Source organism: Pleurodeles waltl, chromosome 4_2, assembly GCF_031143425.1.
Source record: "Pleurodeles waltl isolate 20211129_DDA chromosome 4_2, aPleWal1.hap1.20221129, whole genome shotgun sequence".
NCBI lineage: Eukaryota > Metazoa > Chordata > Amphibia > Caudata > Salamandridae > Pleurodeles > Pleurodeles waltl.
In genome coordinates this window covers 399,730,390-399,745,601 of record NC_090443.1, presented here as the reverse complement: position 1 = coordinate 399,745,601, position 15,212 = coordinate 399,730,390, and the positions used below count along the sequence as shown (strand labels likewise).

At 45.1% G+C, this 15,212-nt stretch overlaps 1 protein-coding gene across 3 annotated transcripts in view; it reads right to left on the bottom strand.

Annotated features, from left to right (window-relative positions):
• ASTN1 (astrotactin 1) overlaps positions 1-15,212 on the bottom strand; it is a 536,836-nt gene that overhangs the window by 95,726 nt on the left and 425,898 nt on the right. For all 3 annotated transcript variants that reach the window (XM_069231561.1, XM_069231562.1, XM_069231563.1), the window contains 2 exons: positions 12,283-12,551; positions 8,996-9,129 (listed from right to left, as the gene is read on the bottom strand). In XM_069231561.1, coding sequence (XP_069087662.1) covers positions 8,996-9,129; positions 12,283-12,551 — 403 coding nt within the window. The remainder of the gene's footprint in view (positions 1-8,995; positions 9,130-12,282; positions 12,552-15,212) is intronic.

Genomic DNA, 15,212 nt, shown 5'->3' with positions numbered 1-15,212 from the left:
TCCCGTATAAAGCGCATGTCACTGTCGCGTTTCCCTATCTTGGTAATTATTAATACTGAATTGGGTTTTACTACTTTTACTATTTTTATGGTGTTCATATTTGTTTTTAAAACGTGTGAATCTGGTTTTACTTTTTTTTGCTGAGGGGGACTGTTGTTTGTGACCTGTGTTTAGGGTCCCTGTAGCCCTGATTCCTCTTTTGGGCTATTTGTTTTGGGGTTCGTTTTTTGTGACGGCTGCCATTTTTTCCTTGGTGCCTGGTGCCATTTGCGGCAGCCATCTTGGAAGGGTTAGCGGTCCAGTTGTTTTTTGGATCACTAATTGGCTCTTTCAAGGCTATTTTAAGCGCGATGCGGCGAGCGCGCAGTGGGCGCGCGCAGCGTGTGCGCCGCTGGTGTGCCGAAGGCGCGCCAAAGGCAAGCCCGTCTGCGCCCGTCCGCGCCAGGTCGGGCCTGGGGGCCTGCTTCCTTGATTCTCCCTCAGAGGTTAGTGATGCCCCTTCTATCTACTGAGAGTCTCAGGGAACAAGGAATGTATTATATGTAGAGAGTGTACTAGAGATACATGGCGCTGCCCTGCCTGTTACTGGACTTTCAATCCCAGGGGGGTTGAGTTGGAGACAGGGGGTAATCCTCTTACCTCCTTGCTCTACACTAACTGCCGCTCTTTGGTCGCCCACAAACTTGATATTAATTTACTGTTAACTGAGGTCTCTCATACAGCATTGTTTCTAACCGAAACATGGATGAATGATACTTCTGATCCCGATATTAGCCTGGCATTACCTATTGGGTATCGAATTGCCAGATTAGACAGAGGGATGGCAAGAGGAGGGGGTATTGCAGTCATTTATAGGGACTGTTTGAACCTTACCTTTCAGCCTCTTCAGTTAGTGGAGGGAGAAGGGATGTTTTTTTCTCTAGCTCTTAACCCTCGGTATACCTTCTCTGGGATCCTAATTTATCACCCCCAAGGCCCCTCGGAAAGGTTTGTAGACTCTCTCTTAGACTGACCGGCAGAATTTATAGGTGCCAGACCTAATCTTACCATCTTAGGTGATTTTAATATTTATGGTGAGATCCCAGAACAAACAGATTCAAGGCGTCTACTTGGTGGTATGGAAGCAATGGGTCTGACCCAACTTGTTAAAGGCCCCTCCCACGAAAAGGGTCATACTATTGACTTAGTGTTTAGTAACACTCCTGCCCTGACATGTAGGTCTCCGACCCCACTAGCGTGGTCTGATCATTTTTTAATTTATATTGAATTAGCCACGGGTACAATGGTGAGTGGGAGTAAGCCTGTTGTTCAGGTCGGGAGATCGTGGAATAAATTGGATAAAGGAAAATTTTTAGTCACTTTGGAATCTCTTAAGTCCAGTGTCATGAGTAAGAGGGGATCTGAAGTTGAAGCTTTCAGTGACTGGATCACTGAAAGTCTGGACATAGTTCTTCCCCTGAGGAAAAAGTCTGGTCCGCGTAGAACAACTAGTGCCCCTTGGTTTACCCCCTCAATACTTCTCCTAAAAAAGGAATGTAAAAAGTTAGAAAGAACTTGGAGAAAGCTGTTTGTTCCAGCAGATAGGGAAGCTTACAAGGGGGCTATCAGAAGGTATCATGCTGAAATCAAGGAGGCACAGAGGGTTTTCTACCAGCAGATAATTGAGGGAGCGGCAGGTTCCCCCAAAGTAGTTTTCCAAATATTAAAAGATATTCTACATGCACCGGTGAAAAACAATCCTTTAAAGGCTTCCATAGAACACAGCAATTTATTAGCTGAATTTTTCCACCAAAAAATGTTAGACATCGATGCCACTTTTGGGGAGAAAAGTCCTTCACTGAAGGAGGAGGAGTTTGTTAATGGTGTTATTACAGCCTGTCTTTCTCACCTTAACCCTCTTTCACAAACTCAAGTGTTAAATTTCTTGAGTGCCCTGAAATCAGGATCCCCCCTGGACCCTGCCCCTCCTCACATTTCTTTGCAGGGGGCGGAAGTTATTGTTCCTATGCTGACACATTTACTTAATGATTCTCTTTCCAAAGGAGTAGTACATAGCTCTTGGAAGCATGCTATAGTGAAACCGCTATTAAAAAAACCTTCTCTTGACCCAACAGTGTTGAAGAATTTTAGACCCATTTCCCTTTTGCCCACCCCGCTAAAATTTTGGATAAATACATCAATTGGCAAATTTCTACCTTTTTAGAAGAGAATAGGTTGCTCCATCCCACTCAGATGGGTTTTAGAACTGGTCACAGCACGGAAACTGCATTAATTGCAGTTACGGAAGAGGCTAGAAAGCGGGTTGACCAGGGTCTCACCACAGTGATTATTATGCTGGACTTGAGCGCAGCTTTTGATACAGTAGACCACAAGGTATTGATCCAGAGAATGAGGGACCTCGGAATTAAGGAACAGGCACTTGCCTGGTTTACTTCCTTCCTACAGGACAGGTCCTTTCAGGTCCTAGATCGATCGTTCCTATCAAACAAACTACAGTGCAGGTGTGGTGTACCTCAGGGCTCTGCCCTTAGTCCGACACTGTTTAACATTTATATGGCTCCCTTGGCCTCTTTGGTGGAATCATTTGGGTTAGCATTAGTGTCCTATGCTGATGACACCCAACTGGTGGTTTCCTTTTCTGCTAATGAGACCTCAGAAGGAGCCGCTTTCCTTACTTGTATGCAAGCGGTCTCAAGCTGGATGACTCAGAGTAAATTGCAACTAAATGAGGAGAAGACGGAAGTCATGATACTGGGCCCTGAACCAAAGCCTGGCATTTCTCGCACCTGTCCTTCGGCACTTAGTGAGTTCCCTCCTCCCAAAAAACATGTGAAGAGCCTGGGGATCAGTCTGGATCCCCTTCTGACGCTAGACCTGCAGGCTACCAACATATCTACTACTTGCTTTGCCTTACTGAGACTTCTTAGGAAGATTTTTGTTATTCTTCCAGCACTGGCTAGAAGACTCATTGTGCAAGCTGTTATTCTTTCAAGGCTAGACTACGGGAATGGCCTTTTTCTAGGTTCCCCAGTATATGTTAAAAAGAAATTACAAAGAGTTCAAAATGCTGCAGCTCGTTTACTACTGAACATTCCAAGAAGTTCTTCTGTGAAAGCTGGATTGGCCTCCTTGCACTGGTTGCCTGTTGTACAGCGGATCAAATTTAAGGCTCTATGTCATATCCACAGGTCTTTGCATGATAGAGGACCTATGCTCCTTAGGAACTTGGCCACTTTTTATAGGCCGAATAGAGATTTGAGATCCACTACTCTTGCTTTAGTAACTGTACCAAAAATAAAGAAAGCAAGATGGGGTGGGTCCTCTCTGATGTTTTTAGGAGCCAAATTGTGGAACTCGCTGCCTCTTAATCTTCGGCTGATGGAGCAAGAACTGGAATTTTGAAAGGCCTTGAAAACTTGGTTATTCTAGGTCCAGTTGTTTTTATTCCTTTCTTGTTGCGTATCACTCTCTTCCCCTCTGTGGTTAGGGTTTAGTAGCGCTGGGAAACCCGAGGGTAGCCATGCGCTCTATAAATTGTGTAACATGACATAACATAACTGTGAGAACAGCAGGGATGATAGCCCATGCTGCAATCTCACCAGTCATAGACTTTGTATTTTTTTATCCTTTTAAAAACGTTTATAGGCCTTAGAACGAGCACCACAGTGCTTTGTTTGTAAAATACTTTAAAAAAAACAACAGCAATAATAATAATAATAATAATAATAATAATAATAATAATATTTATTATTATTATTAGTAGTAGTAGTAGTGGTATAATTAGTATAATATTAATCATCATTAATATTGTTATTGTTATTATTACTAATGTAATAATAATAATTCTAATGATACTACTACTAATAATAACTGTTATTATCATCATCATCATCATCAGTATTATTATTGTTAGTAGTAGTAATAGTAGTTGCAGTAGTAGTATTTAAACCAGAATAACCCTGGCTCTTCCTCTGGCTCTAAACTTAGCAGGTTTTGTGGTGTGGGGCGGGAGAACTTTACAGGAGTGCTCCGCTCCACCAAACTCTAGATGAGGCTCTTTATCAAACCAGTGTTCCGAGGCATGTGCACACTTTGTGTGGATCGGCGTTTGGACACAACAGTTAGATTGACAGTAAGTGGGTGTATGTCAGCGTGTTTGTACTAACTCAGCTTTGATTACATCAAGTGTATGCCAGAGTGTGCACTGCCTCAGTACTTCACACAGTAGATTTCAGAGTATACATTTAAAACCATTATTAATGTCCTCAGTTGCTACCAAAGGTCCCAATTCACCTAAGTGTGCTCCATTTTGTATTATACTGATAGTGTATTAGTCACTGTCAGTGTAATGAAAAATGTGCAGAAATTAAGGAATCCAGGGTCGCATCTGTGTTCTTGGCACTGAATTTGCCACCCCTGAGGCAAGTGGTCGTAAAGGCAGCACTAGGGGGCATATTTTTTTTCTCTGTTTGCGCCGGATTTGCGTCATTTTTTTTACGCAAAATCAGCGCAAACTTAACTCCATATTTATACTTTGGCGTTGGACCCGTCCAGCGCCAAAGTTATGGAGTTTGCGTCATTTTTTGGATGTGAAAACCTACCTTGCGCTAATGATGTGCAAGGTTGCGTTCCCGTGAAAAAAATGACTTTAAGGCATCTGCGCCTTATTTATACTCCTGCATCATTTTGACGCACAGAAGGAGGCGGGCCTTAAAAAATGGCGCACAGCCTGATGTGCGCTGTTTTTTAACACCTGGGTCAGGGCAGACGTTAAGGGACTTGTGGGCTCGTTTCCATGGTCTCCGACAATGGAAGCAGTCCACAGGTGCCCTTCCCTGCACCCAGGGACACCCTCTGCCCCCCTCGCCCACCCCTGGAGGACACCCATGGATGGGGGGGACCCATCCCAGGTAAGTACAGGTAAGTAGAGGCCAGTATAATTTTTTTTTTTTTTAAGTGGCATAGGGGGGGCCTAACTTAGGTCTACAAGTGTGCACAGGTCAAGTATATCTGCACAAAACTAACTGGTTCATGTTTATTAGTCTATATCGACTCAGTTTTGTGTACGGACACCACCTCAGCTCTATACTAACTAGGTTGTATGAGTGTGCACAGTAACAGAATGTTACCTCACGTAGGCTATGATGATGGTAAAAATAGTACCCCTGTGCACTGAGGCAGAGAAGTATTAGAATATTTCATGAATTCCCCTTCAGGACTGCGAATGAAACTGGCATGCATCTTTGTAGCCGATTTTATTTACAGATTGTGATGCAAAATGCACCATGTGGTCTCATTTTTTACAAAAATGTTCCTCTGGGAAGAGCCTTTCCCTTGCCGAGTTACCAACATGAAGATGGTTGGGTTTGCTCACGATGCTCTCTGGCTCTGTGCTTGGGTCCGCTATCAGAGTTTTGCCAAGACTTTTTGTGGGGGTTCCAGTTGGCCTCACTGAAAGTCATTCATATTGAAAATTCAGAGGAAGTGGAATTTGTGAGGAAATGCTCAGTGTGGTTGGTTCTTCAAGCTCGTTTTTCATGAAAGTCATGTAAACCTCCCTGATGTCACGGGGCACGAAGAGCGGTTTTACATCGTTTTTACTAGGAAGACGTTGAACACATGGTAGTAGGGGAGAGGTTGCTGCCTCTTACCAGCCAGTAGTGTTGCTTCCGATCATCAAACTGCTGTGTCTGCCTTTGATGTGAGAACCGTAAAGGCGAGGGCGAGTCACTCTTGAATTTGCCTACTAATAATGCAGGGGCGCATTTCTTAGTGGCCCCCTCGAGACTTGGCAGGCATTTTTTTGCAGTCTAGAGTTAAAACGTAATATGGGGTCCTATGGATGCTTCCTCCGTTTTTGCCAGGTGCAACTAGCACCTGTTTCGAAATATTAAAACATTTTGCACGCCAGGAAAGAGAAAACATTGTGTATGGCGCCATCCAGTGATCTGGCTGCATAACCTGCCTTATTATTATAGAAGATCGCACTTGCTGGAGACGTCCTGGAAAGACCAAAGCCAGGACATAATGCCCCTTCTGCCAAACTTTGCCCCAACCGGTGCTGCCAAATGCCAGGTTTGCCAAATAGCAAGGCTGCCTAGTCGTCCCCCCACTTCATGGCTTCTTCTTCCACCACCCAACATTTCATGTGTCTCTATCTCACTCTTGTAGGTTTCTTTTTAATCGAGGCATTCTTCCTTTTGTATCTTTGCCCCTAGCTTTGTCTTCCTTTTTTGTCTCCCTTGTCTGTCTTTCTCTCTTTTGTACTGGGTCTAAGTCTGACAGTATAAATACGTTCTGGTCCTTATAAAAGAGCGCAGAGGCCTGCTGCCTGCAACCAACAGCACAAATCAAACACTGAACCAGACATTCTGAAGGGTTCTGCTGCTATCTTCCTTGAGACATTGCACTGCATCAATTTCCAGATATCTACCAGCGTCCTTATTACACAAAGTGACCCGGGGGTGCAACAGGTGTTTGCACCCATTTTGCTAGCCTCTGTGGCACTTTGGTACTACAAATACTACAAAAGGGCTTGCAGACACTTGTGCAGCACCTTCTGTAATACAGATAGCCCTGGCACACATATAGCACCAGTGCTATCATCAGAGGGTATTCCCTGATTTGCATTAGGGCATGCCCCCAGGCAAAGAAGGGAATCTGTGATATTATAGACATGGGCGCACAGGTAAAGAAGCCATCAGGAGGCGCACCGATTGTGTGCCACATAAAGGTAGCACACTTTTAGTGCCCCCCATAATGTCAGCCCTCTGAAGGGGCGGGGGGTCCTATGGCCACCCTAGACATCCCCTTGCAGGCGGGTGCAGTCACTCACTGCACCCGCCTGTAAGTGGATCTGTCACCCCTCTTAAAAGTGCAGTTGGGTTGCTGCCGCACAGTGAAACACAGCATTCACTGGGACACCAGCACAGGCTGCCCAGCAATCCTGGCATTGTTTTCATGGTAAAGGTAGCAATAAAGCAGCACCAGGATTGGTCATAGCAGGTCTGACAGCCCCTCAGACACAGCCCTGGGGCCTGTGCAGTTTCTCCAGCCTGCCTGTTAAACACAGCTGGGCTGGAGAAACCTAAGTGGCCATGTGAGTTTGGCCGGCCTGAGACGGGCGGCCAAACACACATGCGCACTTAGGTGGACTTCACTCTGCCTCCCACCTCCCATGGTCCAGCCCTGCCCTGCCCCTCCCTGTACTGCTGGCTGAGGGGACACGTCTTTAACAACGCATCGCGAACAACGTGGACATTTAGCACGCAGGCGTAACCACGCTTGACAGAACAACGCACAGCTTTTTTTGTGCCTTTTCCATGTAGGTACCAAACTACGCATATGCGTGGTTATTGCACAGAAAAAGCCAGAGTGGATGGGGACAGGATGCAGTGAGGTAAGTGTGGCTGGGGCAGGGGTGGGGGTGGATTAAGGACTTTGCAGGGTTATTTTTAGGGCGAGGGGTTTGGGCTATATATATATATTTTTTTTAAGGGCGGGAGTGGGAGGGTTTGGGTTTTTTATTATTTAGGGCTTAGGGTGGGGCGGGGTAGTTTATTGTTCAAGGAGTGGGGGAAATTTAAGGAAGGGAGGGAGGAAGGAGAAGAGGAGAAAGGATCTGGAGAGGATGCAGTGAGGTAAGTCAGGTTGTGGCATGGTTGGTGGGTAATTTTTAGCAGTGGGGTGGATTAGGGCTTAGGGTAAGTGGGGTTTTGGGTAGTTTAGTTTTTAGGGGCATGGGTGGGGGATTTGGGTTGTATTTTCTTTAGGGCTCAGGGCGGGTGCGGAGGTCAGGGTAATTTATTTAATAAGGGTGGGGTGGATGTTTGGGACAGTTTCTTTTAGGGCTTAGGGTGGGTCGAGAGGTCGGGGTAGTTTACTTATTAGGGGGAAAGTTTTAGGGCTCAGGGCGGGTGGGGTGGTGGGCTAACTTAGTTTTTAGAGGCAGGGGTGGGATGGTCGGAATAGTTTTTTTATGGCTCGGCGGGTGGGGGGGTCGGGTAGTTTAGTTTTTGGGGCGGAGGTGGGGGATCAGGGTAGTTTTTTTGGGGGGCTCAGGGCGGGTGGGTGTTGTCAGGGTCGTTTAGTTTTATGGGGCAGGGGTGGGGGGGTTATGGTCGTTTTTTTGTTTAGAGTTCAGGGCGGGTGGGGGGTCGGCGTACTTTCGTTTTTAGTGGTGGGGATGGGGGGTTGGGATATGGTTTTTTTAGGGCTCAGGGCGGGTGGGGGGTCGAGGTAGTTTAGCTATTAGGAGTGGGGGTAGTTTGGGGTCTCAGGGTGGGTGGGTGATGTTATATGACAGAACCATGCATGCCGTTTCGCATGCTGTTTCCAAATATGCCTTTACTAGGCATGCTTTTAAAATGAAATTTGTTGTAAAGGCATGCATGGTAAAGGCATGCGTGGAAACAACGTGGTCGTCGATCCAACTGCATTTTTAAGGCATGCATTGTTCCAGCATGCGTGGTTCTGTCCTACAACCCTGGCTGAGCCAGCAGATGAAAAATAAAATTATAGTGGCAGTATTGTTTCATTTTTCATCTCCTGGCTCTTTGCCAAGGGGGGCGGCGCTCCTCGCCACTGGAAGAGCCACCCCTGGCAGAACGTGTAGTGAGAGTGCAGAGGACTCTGGGCAGTTGAAGGAGTCACGGACATAGAGAGAGGACAGTGGCTTCTAGCATGATACGGAGGACATGGGGAAACAGCAGTGGGCATGGAGATAGAGCACGAGGGAAAGAGCTGTCAGAAAGGACAGTGGGTAAGGAAAGAGGTTGGTAGGGGGGTAAAAGAGAGTGGGAGACTGGCAGTAGGCAGGTGAAGATAACAGTCAGGAAGGGTAGTACATAGGGGGAGGAGGCAGTGGTTAGGTGAAGAGAAACTGAAAAGTAGGTAGAGAGAGCAGATGCCAGGTGATAGGAAAGACGGGGTGGAATGGAGATATGGGAACAGGGGGTAGAGAGCAGGAGAAGGTGACGGCATGCACATGACCTACACAGGCTGTGGCAGGGGCGCACAGGTGGGCAGGCCGTCCAGACCAAAAGCACTTGCGTCACAGCGGCACCAGTCTTCGATGACGTCTCCACTTCCAGAGCACCAGAGCGAGCTCAGCATGGCCTCCTGCAGCAACTGGGAGAAGATGGAGATAACAGACAATTACACTCTGCAGTAGGCACAGGGCTTCACATTTCATGTCCTCTTCAGTGCTCCCGTCTTCCTACCCACTTCTCTCCGGCCTAACCAGTGAATGAAGTCACTGTATATATAGACGCGTTCCCCCACGACTCAGACCGAGGATCGCCACAATGAATGAGCCAGTGACATCCTCAAACCGGCCAGAGGTTTTCAAAGCCCACATCAAAGTCTACACCCGGGGCTGCAGCGATCATTGGTGCAGTATCCTTGATACGCTTTCCTACCTTACCTTTCCTAGTTCCTTGTCTAGAAATCGCCCTCTCATCAAGACCTCAATCAATGCCATTTACAAACTGACCACTAAATATTGGATCAGGGATTAACTCCTCTCCCAGAAAACGCTCTTTGGGCTTCAAATGTCTTCTTCAAGGGGGCACTATATCGTTCTGCTCCGTTCAAATCGATAACCTGTGCCATACAACAAACAGAACGCCAGGGGCCGCTGCTGCACAAATCTGTGTCTGTTCTTTAGAGGTAGTTAAGGACATTCAGGCCCTGATTTATGCTTTTTTGCGCCGCATTACCGTCATTTATTGATGGAAAAGCGGGGCAGACTTACAAAATATAATTGTATTTTTCAAGTTTGCGCCGCTTTTGTGTCAAAAAATGACGGTAATGCGGCGCAAAAAAAGTATAAATCAGGACCTCAGTGACTTGAATATCAAGACGAGGTCAGACCAAAAACAGGGGTGAATCATTATTTAATGTCCTTGGTGGTGAGTGAGATGAGGCAATGTTTGCTCCAAACAGCTTTTACTACCGTATTAAGAAAACAAAATATTTCTGGATGTGGTTACATATGATAAGAACGTCTGTGTACATTTCCTGTGTGGCAATTTGTTTTTGTTGTGTTGCGTCTTTCGACTTTTTTGGTTAGATATGCTATGTTATGTTTTGATTTTGCTTTGCGTGTGATATTGTCATATTCTTGTGTTCACTTTCGATGTGCCAACTGATGATGCGACATTCCTAGCCAAAAGCAGTACATTCCTTGTTAGTTTCTGTGACAAAGCAGTCCCTTACCCCTGCCTACGGCGGCTAAACAAAGCTCTGCTGTAGCAGCTCTTCACCTACTTAAGACACCATTGAGCCACAACTGTGACACAGGCTGAGAGCCTACAGTGCTTCCTTGATGTGACATATCCCAGAGTTTCATTATTGTACCTCACACTGCCAGGCCCAGGCAATCCCTGTTTGAGCACTTTATAGCGATAGGTGTAGAGTCCAGCTGGATTCGTTCTAGTGTTTCTGCCAGCCACTCTGCTGAGGGCTGGTCTTACATGCGTAACCCACACCCACCCAACACAGGTGTCACCAGTCAGATGACCCTGCCAATAAAAGGGGCCGGGCGCACGTGCCTGAGGCCAGTTTAGTACCACCCTACCACTGTGTCTGCGTCACCTTACTTACCAGCATGAGGGCCTAGGTCCCCATATTACAATGTCGTGGTGTGAATGTGGATGTCAAGCAAATCCCACACCTTGACTTCAATATCATGGCAAGCCTTGTATATAAAGTATGCGATGGTGCAAAACACAGAACTAATCAATTTGCACTGTGTTTGCTGCTTGTTTAATGGGAAATGGCGCAGAACACTTTGTCCCAATTCATATTCCAAGCAGGTGAAGAGCACAGCAGTGCTGTGGAGAACATTGGCTGTTCCCCGCTCTGCTATAGGCCAGACAGGGGCTGGGCTGCGCCTCTTTCTACAGCTAGTGCCTGTGGTTTCAAGGGGTATGAATCCAATGTTTCATTTGTAACAAAATAAGTGCCAGGCCCAAGGTATTTCGCAAGAGGCCACTGCACATTGCACCACCCACAGCTTCAGCCAGGTCTGACAAATGCCAGTGTCATCGATGTCTACCAGTGCTTAATTTGTAAATAACAAGGTGCCGGTGCTCAAAGCTCTCCTTAAAAACACGCGGCTGCTGCAATTAAATGTGGGAACAAGAAATATTGAGTTTGCGTAAACCTGAAGCCATCTCGGGCAACTTCAGTCCATTTAAAGCCACTCCCTGCCCCTTCAGCTCACTCTTGCAGCTTTCTGCTTTCTCCGATTGTGACGCTTTTTCATTTTTCTCTCCCGCCGTCTTTCGCATATGTGTCTTGCTCGAAGCAAATGCTTGGAGACGAAGAATAAGCGCCGGCCCTCAATAATTAGTGCCGGTGCTCAGCACCAGAAACAACAAGCACAAATTAAGCACTGATGTCTACACTCCAACAAATGTCACAATTTCTATGATTCCGTCTCAGCCAATAAAAATATCAGGTTGCCCGGGCTACGAGAATGGCCTGTGCGCCCTGGTATTTCTATTTTTTTAAGTATTTTCGATTGTTACAAACTGTTGCTGACGTTCTCTGCTAAAAATAGACAGGCAGTGCCACCATGTGGTAGACTGTCAAAAATAAAAGTTGGGATTAAGAAATGTGCCAGTGCCGAGCACTGAAAAACACCAGCACAAATTAGGCACTGTATGAATCTACACTTGTGAAACCTAGCCCAATATTTCTGGACACTGGATTAACAGGCACAGTATTTGCTGATCCAGGAATCAAGAATCTGGAAATACCATACCACACAGAATCTGACAGAGTGGTATCCTGCCCAGGATTACGACTCTGGGTGACTTGTAACGTAGGCACTATCCCATTGAAGGAGGCTTTGTAGGAAGCCAGGTATTTTAACTGCTGCTCTAAAACGTCTGCATTTAGACTATTGGGATTACTGATTGATTGTAAGGCTTGTGACTTTTACCAAATACCAACGAACCTGCGTTATTTTTTCCAGATTATATTTGATTTGTGTTTTTGCTACATCCCGAATACTTCTATCATCTCTTGCAAGCTTTGGCTTTGAGCTTGGCCAAGAAGCAATGAAGGATTGCCTCGTGGAATCCAGATGATGTCTGTCATCTGGCTGCTCCCGGGTTTGGGGATATCGCCTAAAACAAGTAACACTTCCAATCCCATCTGGTATCAACACTTCACCAGCGACATCCTAACAATGCTTATGTGCCTTATGCCAGCGCCCTTTCAGTCTATATAAGTTTATACCACCCTGAGCCCATGCTTTGACTCCTTCCTTACCCTCTGTGTGGCGTTGTTGGTGACCAGTTCGTAGATGGGCACAGCCTTCGTGACCTCAAGCAGTACAGGCTCAGCAGGCATGTCGGGGTTGGAGGTGACATGGCAGAGCTGGCAATAGGAGGAGCAGCGCCCACGGCTTTGGCACTCCATCCGCACCCCTGCTGCCATCCTCTTGGTGCCCGCCTCCAGCAGGCTGTTGATGTACTCTGGAAAGGTAAGTACCTTTGGCTCCCGCTCACGCTCCTCAGACTCGTCTGACGGGGAGTTCCCTGTGGGACAGTGACAGCGATAATGAGATATGGGGCACCGAACTAGGATGGCAGATGCAGGAAGAGGTGGGCAGAGGACAGATGAGTCATAGGTGAAGAAGATGCAAACAGATGTGATGAAGTTCAAGGCAGAGGATAGAAGGCATGCAGGGTTTGGAAATGTTGGGACAGAGGCAAAAAAGAGAGGAGTGCATGGAGCACGGGGAGCTGTGGGGGATATACTGTAGTGCAGCGCAGAAGGGTGTTGTGCGCAGAGCAGAGGAATGATGGGTCGCAGGAGATAGTAGGGATAGGCTGCATAAATAGACGGCAGAAGAGAGATGGGTTCTAGAAGAGGAATAGAGTGCAGGGCACAGAAGGGATGAAGTGCAGCAGAGACAACAAAAGGCACTTATCAGGGAAGGGTTGGACGGAAGCCAGTGCAGTGTTGAGTTGCACAGCAGAGGATGAGAGTGTAGAGCAGATACGGGAAGGGATAGAGCTAAGAGGAGGGGGTGAAACATAGGTGGAGAAGAGATGATTTTCAGGACTACCTACATGCTATATAATTCCTTAAGCCCTTTCTCACTGGACTCCAGCCCACACCATTGTTAGCACAGCGTATTATATTTTGCATTTAGTGGCAGGAGATCTTGTAAAGGTCTACACAAGAGGAAAGACCTACTCAGGCATATATTACTATGTACCTCACACCCTTTTGCATAGCAGATTGTACCTAGATACACCTACGCTCATTCCCCCCCCTCTTCAAATAAGAATCTAACCACCCCCGCTCCATATGAATGTGATGGAGGCACTAAAGGTCTGATGGTCTGTGATGAGATGATGCCCTACCCTAAAGCAGATCCCAACTTCAATATTTGTCTAATTTCAGAGATTACTCTGCAATGTTTTACGTTTTATACTTCCACTTTTGTAGATTTGCATCTGTAGGGAGTTCCTATGGACTTTGGGGCCCCCTCGACCAAACGTATTTGGGGGGCCCTTGTTTGGAACATCCTGAATATATGATCAAATTCCACCCCTTTCATGTTCTCTTTGGCCAGGTCACTGCCAGTGCACAGGCACACTCCTCCGAATTCTAAATGTGTTTACATCTAATAGTCTAATGATGTTTCCAATCTTGTTACACAGCAGCAGCTTACTAATATTACTGCAAATGATATCTGCGGCTCCCGTCCATTTCTCATATGTGAGGTCCTGTTTCAATCTAAAATTAACATCTTTTATGGATATTGTATGAAACATAAACACAACATTTCTCTGCAAAATGTCTGTAATAGACTCACACACATCACTCACATTAAAAATAAATTAAAGGAAATGGCATTTAAAACAATCTGTTTAGGAATTATTCAAGGTCATCAGGGCAAGACTCTGCAGAACAGATCTGGTTAGATCAGGTGCCCCTTGAAAGGCTGGGGCACTGGGCCATAGCCCATGCCTTAAAATGTCTCTGTGCATCTGAATTGCCCATATAATGGCACCTAATTCTGTGTTCCCAGCACACAGGTCCACTTCCCAGTAGGTCTATACCAGTGCTATATCACTATCACTAAAATTAATAATACAATTATTGAAAAGTGGCAATCATCAGAGGAAATCTAATAACAATCATTAAAAAGGAACATTACATCTACAAATCATCACTAAATGTAAATGAAAAGTAAAGCTTACTACTAAAAGCAAAACTATAACAATGCATCAGTAAAATTGACACTAACACTTAAGGCAATATGACTGAGGCAAAAAACAAAATAAATCAATAATTTAATAAAAACTACAAATATTGGTGGCAATGAAGCCAAGGACCACTACAACTCATCACCAACGCTATCAGTTAAACAGAAAATCATTGGTAAAATTGAAAATGAATGCAAAGCTAAAATGTACGTGTAAACCGTGGCACTAAAGATAATCAGCAAAATTAGTTGAAAACTGAAAACAGACAGTAAATACCAAGAAAAACAACATGCAAGCAGATATATTGACAATAAAACTATGAATAATCTTTAAAGCTAACAAAACTAAAAATCTTGAATCGAGTAATTAAAAAAACTCCCTCTATTCTGCCACTAAAACGCAACATCATCAAGTTAATAGAAACATAAAATTCTCAGTGAGAACACAGCTCACATCATCAGTTAACTTAATGTTAAAACTACAAATAATCAATAATCGAATATTAAAATAATGCTCAGTAATAAAAAAAAGAAATGAAAACTAAAGCTACCAGTCATCACTAACATTAACGATCATTAATGAAGCCAATTAATACTATAAGTTACAACTATCTCTGATATCACTTCTACAGGGTAGGCATAGAACGGTAGTCAAAATTACACCACAGTGCTTAAACTGACAAAAACTGCAAAGCAACAATAAAACCCGTCCCTAAAAAAATACTACAGAATATGAATTAAACTGACATAAAAACTAAAGATTTGGGGAAAAAACTACTAGTCGGAAATTAAGCTACCAATCATAACTAAAACGAAACAAATGGAAAAAATAAATAAAGTAAAACTACAAATCATCTGGAAAGCGCACTCTAAAATTGAAAATATTCAATACAATTGTAATTAAAGCTACACACAGGAACAACATTTACAAAGTGAAAGAGATGGCAAAAAAGACACTGTTCTCAAAAAAATACACATC